This window comes from Abrus precatorius, unplaced genomic scaffold (assembly GCF_003935025.1).
Source record: "Abrus precatorius isolate BTA unplaced genomic scaffold, Abrus_2018 Scaffold3, whole genome shotgun sequence".
In the NCBI taxonomy this organism is placed as follows: Eukaryota; Viridiplantae; Streptophyta; class Magnoliopsida; order Fabales; family Fabaceae; genus Abrus; species Abrus precatorius.
Window position 1 is genome coordinate 3841777 of NW_020874373.1, and position 12538 is coordinate 3854314.

General features: G+C 32.6%; 3 protein-coding genes across 7 annotated transcripts; 2 read left to right on the plus strand and 1 right to left on the minus strand.

Moving 5' to 3' along the window:
• Window positions 1–1370: 1370 nt before the first annotated feature.
• On the minus strand, window positions 1371–1679 carry LOC113863695 (glutaredoxin-C11). Its single transcript, XM_027497351.1, has one exon. It carries the CDS (start codon window positions 1677–1679, stop codon window positions 1371–1373), a length of 309 nt encoding a protein of 102 aa, XP_027353152.1.
• Window positions 1680–5705: 4026 nt separating this feature from the next.
• On the plus strand, window positions 5706–9663 carry LOC113861359 (deubiquitinase OTUD6B). Of its 5 annotated transcripts, XM_027494130.1 has the most exons (4): window positions 5734–5764; window positions 6880–7002; window positions 7098–7214; window positions 8528–9657. In XM_027494130.1, the coding sequence occupies exons 3-4, from the start codon at window positions 7108–7110 to the stop codon at window positions 9393–9395; spliced, it is 975 nt and encodes a 324-aa protein (XP_027349931.1). In that variant the 5' UTR covers window positions 5734–5764; window positions 6880–7002; window positions 7098–7107; the 3' UTR covers window positions 9396–9657. The 5 variants fall into 5 exon arrangements, with proteins under 5 accessions (XP_027349929.1, XP_027349928.1, XP_027349932.1 ...); XM_027494128.1 differs by lacking the exon at window positions 6880–7002 and having other exon boundaries at window positions 5706–5764; XM_027494127.1 differs by lacking the exon at window positions 6880–7002 and having other exon boundaries at window positions 5710–5779; window positions 8528–9655.
• A 2143-nt stretch (window positions 9664–11806) lies between these two features.
• On the plus strand, window positions 11807–12337 carry LOC113861360 (monothiol glutaredoxin-S6-like). Its single transcript, XM_027494132.1, has one exon. The coding sequence runs from the start codon at window positions 11884–11886 to the stop codon at window positions 12190–12192; it is 309 nt and encodes a 102-aa protein (XP_027349933.1). The 5' UTR covers window positions 11807–11883; the 3' UTR covers window positions 12193–12337.
• Window positions 12338–12538: the final 201 nt, after the last annotated feature.

Here is a 12538-nt window from a genome sequence, read left to right on the forward strand (position 1 = left end):
CTCTCCCTCTTTCTCTCTAAATAAAAATGGAAATACTAGAGAATGGTCAATTTATATCAGATTCTCACAGATCACAATAAAGCCCTTTGAATCCTTATGCCGAAAGAATGAGAGACTGAGATGGCTTTTTCAGTGGCTACAAGATTCTTTGTGTTGCACCCACTAACTCGCAGGATTCTCTCTGACACTCAAGCAGTTTAATTTTGGGAGTTTGCAGACTCTACATAGATGCAGCACTCACATCTATAGTGTTCTCACGTGTAGATGAGCACATGAATGAGTGAAAAATAGTTGCCTTTTGAGAAAAAGATAATTAATTCTCTTCCATTAACAACCGATCAACTAACAAAGAATCCGGCATCATAATTAACTACACCATTCAACTTCTTATCCGTGGGGTAGGTTAGGTACAAAAACACAATTACATAACATGGGCACGTGAGTTTTGGTTTGATGAATATGTTAGCAAAACGTAATTACTAATAAATATGAACATAAACTATTGCTCATCGTGCATGCAGCTTGATTGTCACGTCGTGCTCTTGTAGATAAATTATTTTAGAAATTAAATTATGCCTTTGTATATATATTATATAGTCTACACATGCATGGAAATCGTACATGAAAATTATATATCCTGCCTTGTGGATATGAAAGAATAATAAAGGAGACAAAAAGTGCTAGCATTACCTTTTTGTCTCAAGGTTAGGAAGGCGCCATGCACGTTCTTGACTAAAAAGTTTGAAGCGTGATGTGCCTACTTGATTTTTATCCCTCGCACCAGGTGCCCAAATTTAGCGGTGAGGAATCAACACCTAGTTATGCCTTAACACTAGGAATAATAGTGATGATATGTTTATATATCTGAGCTGGCTTTCATGAAGAAGGGATATTCCTTTTTCACGAAGCGGATGAGCTTAAAGAAAAAACTATGTTTTTAATTAAAAATAATACTCTGCGGAAATTATTATTATACATCAAATTTGTCAGCAATAGAGTGAGTCTTTGTAATATCATCTTAAAAGTGAGGAACATGTTATGGTGAAATTGGAGGAAGTGTGTAACTAAAGCACTTCTTTTTCTTAAGGTTTTTAACATAAAAGTGAATCCCAGAAAGTTTACATTTGCATTAACCATGCCATTTTCTCGATCCAGCATGATCAAGTTTCATACAACTTAGTAGACATAGTGTTAGCCTTTAGAAAATACCAACAAAAAAAAAGTTACTTTTTTATGCAGACTTTTTTTGGCTTAATTTAATCTGGACACTCAAGAAAAAGCAGGAGTGTCCCTCATTAAACACTGTCTCTGCAAATAGTATACTAAAGCTCCCTCTATACCACTTAAGTACATGGAGCTCTTTGGTGAAACTAAAACCAGATGGCCTTTGCTTCCATGAGCATTTGTTTGAGAGTGCCATCAACATGGAGAGATATCACATCTTTGGATGAGCCCACAAATTTTCCGCCTATGAACACTGCTGGGACTGAAGGGTTACAACCCATACCCCTTAAAGCCCACTCCATTTCCCTACCATAGGAATCATTGTCAAGCTCATGAACAGCTGGACTTGCTCCAAGCTCATAAAAAAGTTGCTTGATGCTGTGGCACATGCAACATGAACTCTTGGTAAATATAACGGCAGCCTTCTTTGATGCCAAATCCTTAACTCTATCCATTGCTTCAATATCAGAACTAGGGGGAATATGAAACTAAAAAATATTCAAAGCTTTTTACAGAAAGATGAGTGTGAGAAGCTTGTGAGATAGCTAAGGCTTTGTTTTTCCCTGGTGAACTTTGAGATTTCATCACCTCTTATTTATAGTAGTTGGTGAGGATAGTGGATTGAATTGTATAAGCTAGAAAAAAGCATAGAAACAAATTAATTATAGTTAAATGGATAGGAAAGAGAAAGAAAGAAAGTTCCTTCAGATATTTGTTTGGATAAGGGAAATGCCTCTTGATCATTTGGTCGATGGTGACACTGCCAATGCCATGAACAAGTTGCGTTTAGCATCACACTGTAAGTGATAATTCAAATCCCTTGGGTGGCCGTACGAGCAATCAATGCAAGAATAAGAACAACGTATAGTTTATTAGGCCAAAAAACTCTTTCCGACCTAGTTTCAGCATCAAAAACATTATTCTAATGTTAACATGAGCAAACTTCTCTGAGGCAGGTGGCACAAAACCAATGCTGCGTTGTCAACAAAATCTATCAAAAGCAAGGAATCCAATAGAATTAATAATATGCAAAGTCAGAGACCCAGAAGTGGAAAGAAATTCCAAGTGTCATCTGCATGGTTATCAATAGGGTAACCATGGGCCAAACCTTATACCCTTCCTATATATTTTTTTGGACCCATATCTATTAATTCATACACAATAGAGAGATATGAAAACATAAAAAGGGAATAAAAGAAGAAGCAAAAGAAAAATGGTTATGCTAATAATTCATACTTGTGTTATTTAACCAGTTACTTGTATATTGATGTGGTATTACTAATTATTATTTCTTACACTCTTGCCAATTTCCGCAACACGTTATAGTTGGTTCAGTTTCTGTATAGTGGTAGGTTGCGAGGCTGATGCGGAGAAAGATAAGGGTTTATCCAATTCCCTTCCACTTTTTCACTTTGGTCCCCGCATCAGAATCATGGAATACACAAACAGTGGTAATGTCCAGTAATTTTATGTGCATTTGGCTCTTGGGCATGGGAAGGGATTCTTAAAAATTGAGGGTGTCATGAAAATCCTAATTAGTGCTGTTTGATATTTGATTTCATCAATATGATTCGAACTCCCTCGGTTTAGATTCCTTGGCTGAGTAATCACGTTTAACTTGGATGAATTCGAGTAATCTTGTATGCATATCCACGAAAGCAAATCTAAAGGATATGAGATTCTTCAACATCAATTTTTAGTATCAACTAATGGATGAGAATGTCAACTTGAAAGTGAGAATTTTGCTAGAAGGATAAGGTATACTTCTATAGTAGGTTTCTAGTTGTTCATGTCTAAGAGTGGAGTGGGTTAAAGATTGCACCTTATTTTGATATCTTATGCTGGGTAGTTAGGCAACTCGACTATAATATAGCACTCTAAAGAAACCGACCAAATGGGTTATACAACATTCTTTAACTGTTCTATGAAGTTTGTTATGCAAAACATAAAGGTTTTGAGTTATTCTGTTTATGTATACTATGTTTCTTTTCTTTTATGTTCTAAGATTTCTGTAGAAACTTCGGGACGGATATATATATATATATATATATATATATATATATATATATATATATAAGCTATTAAGCAAAAGATACTGATAGAATTTATAGTAGGATGACTCTATCTTGAGGAGGGATAAGCCTCCACTATAGTGAACTCCTGAAAAAAAAATTACAATAATTAAGTATCTATTCTTAAAATTTGATTATTAAAATCACAACGTATTTCAAATTAATTTATTGGTTACCTGTGAACTTGAGAAACTCATTTTGATTTTTTTTTCTTCTCTCAACTAATTAAAATCACAACATAATTTAATTGTGCAAAGTAGTGAGAACACTTGACCCTATAGAAATGATAATGTTGCATTTACAGAGATTTAAGGCTAATATGTTCACTGTTAACGCTACCATTGAGGACAAGATGTGGTGCACCTTTGAAACCATATTTTAAAAGAAAAGATTGAAAAGTGCAATTTCAAGAGAACGAGTAGCCTCGCTAGTCACACTATCTCAGTCATTGGGGGTTCTTTCTGTTGGACTATTTTTTTGTCAAGTGGTGTTGTCTAGCACTCTTGTTAATCATGTGCCTCATACACCAATTTCATTTCACCATTTTACTTTTTTTTAAAAATATGTTAAGATATATACCCCATATCAACTAGATATATATGTAGTTAGAATATTCTTTATAATTTTTTTTATAGTGAATTAAATCTATTTTTTGATAAAATATAAGAATAAATAATGTCATTAAAAATGGTGGATTCTTGAGAAATTTTATGAAAAATTATTTTTGTATAACTTAAAAAATTATTTTATTTATTAAATTTTTTTTAGATGTGCATATATAAAAAAATTAAAAAATATTCATATTTTCAAATAATAGAATTATTATAAGGCAGGGTTTTTTTAAATGTTATTGAAATTTGGGATTTGAATAGCACTTATAAAAGATAATTGCAAATATTTTCTATTATTTTTAATTATTTTTGGAAAATATTAATAATTTTAAAATTTTTAACACGCTATTTAATATTAATTGAAATATTATATTAACATGTTACTGAAAATGGACTTAAATTACTTGATAGAACCAACATAAAATTTTATCTTATAATGGTTAAAGAAATTATATCAGTAACATTCTCTTTTTTATTTATTAGGTGATTTCAAGTGTATACCCACAAACAAAGAGTGACTTATATTATTTAGTAAGACTTTTGATATGATAATAAATTTATCTTTATATAAAAAAAATTGATATTTTTTAATTTTAATCAACTAAAAATAAGTATGATGGTATGTTTATAAATTAAAAAAATTAATTGTTATCAAATGTCTTATAAAAATAACTTTTCCCAATTATTTTTTCTTATATAGTTTTAGAAGTTTATATTTGTATATATGGCATATAATTATAAATACAGTGAATGGAAAATTATTACTTAAATACTAAAAATAATATTAAACAATATTTTTTTTTGTATATAGTAAATACTATATTTTGTTACCATTATTTTGTTATAGATGTAAGAGTGGTCGGTCCCAGAACTAACGATATAAGCAGGGTGAACTTGAAGTAGACGAGAAAGAGCTAAAGCAGTGGTCATGACTCAATATTCTTCCATCTTCCATTGGTATAGTTCTGTGGGTACACAGCTCGTAGAATCAAGTTGATATGGAATTGGAAAGTGAAATTCTCACATGATTAATGTAATTATCAAAGGAGGATCTAAGAGTTCTCCTACTTGTAAGGTAATTTGTTTATAAATAAATTCTGACTATTTTTTAATCATAAATACTAACTGATATTCTAAAGATATCAGCCATACATTTAAAAATAAAATAAAAATGATTGAAAACAGTATTAATAATTTTTTATTATAATCTTTAGCGTAGTTTTTAACAAATTATTATTATTATTATTATTATTATTATTAAGATATTGATTATCCTTTCTTAATTAGGTAGCTTTATAGTGATTTTATAATTAAGATAAAATAAATAAATTTATCTTCATAAAATTTTCTCGGGATGCTGTTTTAGGGTGAGGTATTGGGTGTTAAATATTTCTTGAAGAAACAAAAGTCATTATATTATTAACTATGCCATAAAAGCATAATTATAATTATATAATCATTTTTTTATTCTGCATGATTATTATTAAATTAAAATTAAAAATGTAATATATAATTTTTAAAATTTAATAAACTTAAAAATATTTTAATTATTAATAATGGATATTTTAAAATATTTCTAAAAAATAACTATATTTAAAATTTTAAACTTATATTAAAGTATAATAGAGGCAGATAATGCACCTAAAAAATATTTATAATGTGGTGTCTTGATTTAATGACTTAAAAAAAATAAAATCAAATTTCCATTTTTTATCTGAAATGGTATGTCGATGGGCCATGGTGACTCGTAGTCCAAGTAAGATGAATCGGCCCAGCCCACGACCTTCTCTTGTAGTTGTGTTCTCTGTTTGCGTTATTTGTGAGACAGACACACAAACATCGTCGTCTCCGCCCTAGGTAATAGCTAGCTACGTAAGCAATTTCTCTTCCTCTTTCAATTCACTTTTACACTAAACTAGTTTTTTCTTCTTCTTCTTCTTCTTTTCTATTACTCTATTTATTTTATTTTTAAATTCTACCATGCACCGTTTCCTTTCTTTCTTATATCAGTAAGCAAACTCGTACTGTGCCCCAAACGTTTGCAAATGCTGCCATGAACTACCCTTTTTCGAAAATTGACCTAAGTTTTAATCTGTTACGCACTCTTGATGTATATAATAGCTTTGTAATTGTATTGTTCGGCTTTGAGGGTTTGGAATTTACACATCTCTCTCTCTCTTTCTAGAACTGTTGGGTTTGCAGTTTGCTCTCATCCATTCTACGATTTTATTCTAGTTTTTTTTTTTAAATTTAATTATTAGTTAATATCTTTGATTATGAAACTTCATTTTTCCATTTTTTATTTGTTTATTGTTGTTAAAAATGGTCTGTGAAATTGATTCTGATTCATGAATCGGATGTGAGTTTGCGTTAATCCAGGGATTCATTCATTCATTTTGGTCAAGGGTGGGTCATCTTTCTCACATACACATTGCTGGCTGTTTATAGTTATTGGTTTACCCATTTTGTGCATGTGCATGCAAGGGGATTTTCCCGAGTGTTGCCACGTTTTTTGTAGTTGGAATCTCTGATTGCATGTTAGTAGTTTCTGATTTGCGTTACAGTCCCCTTATCCCTCTTGTGTTATGAAGTTTGTATTCTTGAAAATCTGAAGTCTTGTGATTATTATTATCACTGAACAAGTTTGGATTGGAATTTGATGTTTAAACGTGTCTAAGATTGCCATAATCTGCATGTGGCGCTGTATTTACTGATATTATCTTCTCTGAGTTCTCAGTTAATGGTTAGCTATCTAGTTTGGGAATTTGTTTTAATGGCTTCATAACTTACACTGCACTATCTATGTGATGTGAGTCATGTTTTCACAAGTTAGATATTTGGATAAGAGGAATGACATACAATTTAACACACTCTTTCAAAAACATTGTCAATTATTGGTTTAAATTAATTCAAAATTACAAAAATCATGTGGCCCCGCTCATAATATAATGATTATCACTCATTTTTTGTAGTTTCCTACGAATTTCATCCAATAATTGAGATTTGAGAGCATGTTAGAAAGAATGTGTTCCTAGCACTCTTCTGTTTGGATAGTTAGACTTTAACAAATCAATGGGATTTTGAGGACCTCAATGGTATCGTTAGACGGCCACATTATTTTATTTCTCGTTATGATGATTGGATTTTTATGCTTTTTTATTAAGATGTTCTCATTGATTTTGAAAATTAGGGTTTCTCCAATGGAGGATACCCCAGAAATTGAGGCGAAGTCACATGAAGAAGTGATTTTGGACAAAACAGCTGAGAAGAAGCAGGAAACGCTTGATGAAGTTCTTTCACGACACAGGTAATTCATTCTAAATAAGATTAACAACATCCGAGCTCACTGTTTTTATAAATGTATTTAGTCTTATATAGATGTTCATAGAGGTGGATTCTAAAACTCACACTACTAATATTTTCCCATTCTGAAGTTTTGAAGTACTAAGTCATTCGCATAATTTATTTCTGTTCTGCTCTGCAAGATAAAAGCAGTTTTATGGTAAATTCATAGTTATCAGACAGCACTATAGCTTAATCAATTATATTACATCTCATTCATAATTAAAATACCCAGTAGGATGTGGTTTCAGTAGATTAATGGTGACGGAAACTTAGATAACCATGTGTTTAAAGTAATCTTGGATTCAAAATTATCTTTGTTGAGGATTCAATCTGTTGATGTAATGTATTTTGAATGAGTTTCCTTTTTCTATTTTTATAACCCGGTTGCCATTAGCTCCATCTGGTGCTTGATATATGTCAAATTTCTCCACAACCATGCGATCTCACTGTTTTTATAAATGTATTTATTCTTACATAAATCTTGGCCAGTTGCCGTCTAGGAGAGTGCTTGGCAAGGCATTCTCTCTTTTCAAAACGTTCCTCAGCATATTTCGTGACCTTCAATTCAACCATAGAATACCAATACAAAGGTTCCATAACAACATTTATGCCGTATTTTGTGGATTTTGGAGTTAACTGGGATGTTTGTGTTTTTTCTTCTGAGCCAGTGCCTAGAGGTTTCTTACTTCTACTCTTTTTAACCCTTAATTCTTTTCAAACACACACAACTTGCTGAAACTTCCACTCATGTCACCTTCCTTAAATCACATTTTTAACTGTTTTTTGTTTTTTTTACATGAATGAATGATATAAGATATTAAAAAAATGGTGATTAAGAGTTTTAGTTATGTATTTCTTTTAGATTTTCAAATAATTTATTTTTTTCTATTTATTGATAATAAATAAATTAAACAAGAGCATTTCCTTCCCTCGGGGTTTGTACCTTTGGGATTTGGCTTCTGGACAACTTATACCAATTGCCATTTTCCCCTGGCAACAGCTGCGAAGTAAATTAATCAGACACTATATGGTTTAAGATTTATTAGTTGAGAATCTATTTGAATTTGACATACCAGCACTGCCATATTCTATTTGAATTGACTGCATGACTCGCTACTGCTAGCTACATTTGTTTGGCATGGTAGTCAAGTCAACCTACTGTCCTTTGCTTTCCCTGTATTTGAACTTAACTTGAACTTTAATGTTTGTGTTACTTTATAAGTTCTTTTGGTTCCCATGTAATGCATATTCTCCCAATGACTGATGTATTTTCAGGAAAGAGATATCACAGCTGCAGAAAAAGGAAGTTGAGATGAAAAAGGCTGCAGCTCGAGGTAGCAAGGCTGAGCAGAAAGCTAAGAAGAAGCAAGTGGAGGAAGAGGTTTCCCAACTTTCTGCTAAGCTTAAGGAGAAACAAGCCAAAGAACTGGCTGCCTTAGGCTATAACAGTGGCAATGGAAACGAAAAGAGCAATTTGGACAGTTTGGTGAAGGCCATAGCTGGAGTATCTGTTACTAGTCAACCTGAGCATACAAAGGTCAGCAAGGCAAAACAGAGGCGAGACAAGAAAGCTCAACAAGAAGTAGAAAGGGAGCAGAGAATCCAAGCAGAGCAGAGTGACATTATAAGCGATCGAGAAATTGAAAATGAGAAATTGGAAAGGAAATTGAAGCCTCTAGGTTTGACTGTTTGTGAAATAAAGCCTGATGGGCACTGCCTCTATAGAGCTGTTGAGGATCAGCTGGCCCTCCTCTCCGGGGGTAGTTCTCCTTATACATACCAAGAACTCCGAGAAATGGTGGCCACATACATGAGAAAGCATACATCTGATTTCCTTCCATTTTTCCTGTCAGAGAATTTGATTGGAAGTGATTCTGATGAATCACCTGCTCAGAAGTTTGAAAATTATTGTAAAGAAGTGGAGTCCACGGCAATATGGGGAGGACAACTAGAGCTTGGTGCCTTGACTCATTGCCTGAAGAAGCATATTATGATATTTTCAGGGTCCTTCCCAGATGTGGAGATGGGCAAAGAGTATAAACCTGATGATGGCACTAGCTTGTCTAATTCGAGTATCATGCTTTCTTACCATAAGCATGCTTTTGGGCTAGGAGAGCATTATAATTCTCTGGTCCCAACATGATCAATTGGGCATATATATCATCATCATAGGGATGCTTATCATGTCTTTGTAGCATTTTTCTTTACAGCCAGGCATTTGGCTTTAAATCTCTAGAAACTGAAGTTGTGATTTTGAAGTGGTTATAACTGTACATTTCATTACTGTAATTTGTATTTTCTAGATGATTACGTTGATCACCATGTAAATGCTCTCCTGGCATCTACCTGATTTTGAGCGTTTTAGTAATCTTCAAATGAGATGAGATTTGAATAACCTGGTTAACTTGCATCTGTTCAAGCACTTTTATTGTTCTGAATGAAATCACTAAGGTAAGGATTGAACGTGTTGTTTTTAAAAAGTAAAGCACACTTTCTGTTTGATATTGGAGAATTATTTTAGCTGTGATAATTCTCCTAATTGTGAGCTAAATTTCGCGAGTTTATTATGAATGAACCGATATTTATCACGTTGATGAGTTAATTATTAAATATAATATATGTATCGAGGGAAATCTATAAACTTTTTTGACATTAATCCTTCTAAATATATTTTTCATTAATGGATGGAATTCATGTAAGCTTTTACTAAATAAATAAATGAGCCTCATTTCCTGTCTAGTAAGTTTCTCATAGATTTTATTAAATAATATTAGTGTGTTAAAACATTGTATATATTACTACCATTCCTCTTTGTATTGATTAACCACCTAATTACCTAGTTATATCCAACCAGAAAAACATTTACTGATTGACCAGTTATTAAAAGAGAGGTGTAGAAGAAGCATTTTCTTCTAGCAGTAGCTGAAATATAACATATGCTGATTCACCGGTTATTATCTAACCCAAAGTTTAGCACGTGAAAAAAAAAAATTAAAAAGAAAACCGACAAATTGCACTCATAAAGATTCCACTTACAGAATCCTGTGAAGTTGACATGCACATTGTACCGTTGTGATGAATTCAAATGATTTTACTGATTGTATATAGCATTAGATTGCAGTATAGAATGACCATATTTTTTATATGTTCAAACATATAATCAAAGGAATATAAGCTCCACTTTGCATCTAGGAAAGGGTTAAAGTAGAAACATATACATCGTGGTCGGAACAAGCGGAGAGAGATAATATCTAAGTTCCTTAATCTGTAATCCATGACTGTATGCTGAAAACCGTCTTCGTTTTCATTACTTAATAGTGTCCTAGTCACGCTCATCCACAACTATTATATATTCTTATTCCCTTTATATCTTTGTCTCTTTCTCAACCACTTTTGCCATATATTCGTCTTATCAAATCATACTCATCTAGAGTTACAATATATGGTTGAGGTGGTGAGTAAGGATTGGAATTGAGGTGTCAGGTTTGAGTTGCGCGAATAACTCATCTTTGAATAAACATATAAATACATAAAATTATGGTTTCATAAATAAATAAATGACTGAATAGTTTAATGATATATCTTGGTATGATATTTACCTTCATGAAGGTGGTTGATGATCACCTGTGTTTATTCCTCCCTTTAAGAATAAACAAAGCTTTAGATCAGACTTTAAGAGCCAAAGATGATAATAACAAGGAAGAGCCTTAATTAAGGTGGTTGATCAATTCAGTGTAATGCTGCTAATGCAGGTTGGGCATTACAAAAACATTTTTAGATACTAATCTGCTGAAGCAAACTACACAGCTGCATTGCTTGTTCTCAATTATTACAGTGTTCTATGACCATAAGATTTTGGGTGTAAGCAAAGACATGACAGAAATAATATTTACAGTTAAGAATGTGTGATTTTTCTAAGATAGAAGAGTGCATGGAAAATGTTATATGGCCGGCATAAACATTTTCTTGTTCGGTCTTGCATGGCCATTATGTAGGGTGCTGATTTTCTCGTTGACAAGAGTTCCGTATCTTTCGCTTTTAACCATTTAATTGTATTCTTAATCACTTCTATCATCTTTCATGTTTTCTCAACTGAAAGGAAGGGCGCGAATCTTTTAATGAAAAAAGTTGATTTCAAATCCAAAATAAACAAGAAAAACTCATTTTAAGAGAAAAATTAAAATAGCATATTGATTTTTGTTTATTGGTTCAGTTTTGTTGCTAATGCTGTACCATGGTGATAAGATCTCATGTGGCATATATATTAAATTTGCGAAAAAAAAAAGAAAATATATGCTTCATGCACGCGACCATGAATCTTATTCTTGAAGAAAGTTCTGGATTCATTAGATTGACCTTAATAGCATTCTATAGCCAACTTGCTATCTACAACACATGCAGTACAGTGGTAAAGGACAGTTATCGGGAATCCTCTGAATTCTCTTCTATGATCTTATTCTTCTATTATGAGGCGACAATACAATGGCCACCACATTCAAATAAGCTTATAAATAACCCTTCAATGAAGCTCATTTCCACATAACCAAGCCCAAGTTGAAAAACTCTTCACTCTTTCTCCTATATGCTCTATCATTTCATTGTATTTCATCTATTTTTTCAAGCGATACATCATGGACACGATTACAAGCATGGTAGCTGATAAGCCTGTGGTGATATTCAGCAAGAGCACATGTTGCTTGAGCCACTCCATGACATCATTGATACGTAGCTTTGGCGCAAATCCCACTGTTCATGAGCTTGATGAAATGGCGAATGGGAAACAGATTGAAAGTGCATTGCTCCAAATGGGATGCCAACCAAGTGTTCCTGCTGTGTTTATAGGACAAAGGTTCATAGGTGGATCCAAAAAAATCATGAGCTTGCATGTCCGCAATGAATTAGTACCACTGCTCAAGAATGCTGGGGCTATATGGATTTGAGACCCAAGTGGTTTCTACAACCATGAATACTAAATGTTAATTAGAATTTAGAGATGAATAAGATGGTTTTGTAGTCATGATGTCTAGTTTAGATTATTTTGTAGTCCTGCTACGTAGTTATACGGTGGTGTACTATACTAGTATACGCCCTACCTACACTTTTACTTATTCCCTTTTTCTTTTCTCCCTGAAAATACATATATTATATGAATGATCATGTAACGAGTGACATGAATTATATTGCTTATTTTGGTAGAGCATTTCATGACCAACAGCTAGTGTTCCACCCATTGTTGTTGTTTTTTCTTAAATAAGGGAAATATTTTGTTAAAGTTTAAGTTTCATA

Coding starts and splice junctions, on each gene's coding strand:
- LOC113861360 (XM_027494132.1), top strand. CDS start 11,884: ATGGACACGATTACAAGCATGGTAGCTGATAAGCCTGTGGTGATATTC.
- LOC113861359 (XM_027494129.1), top strand. CDS start 7,000: ATGGTATCGTTAGACGGCCACATTATTTTATTTCTCGTTATGATGATT. Junction 7,215..8,527: donor GAAGTTCTTTCACGACACAG/GTAATTCATTCT, acceptor ATGTATTTTCAG/GAAAGAGATATCACAGCTGC.
- LOC113863695 (XM_027497351.1), bottom strand. CDS start 1,679: ATGGATAGAGTTAAGGATTTGGCATCAAAGAAGGCTGCCGTTATATTT.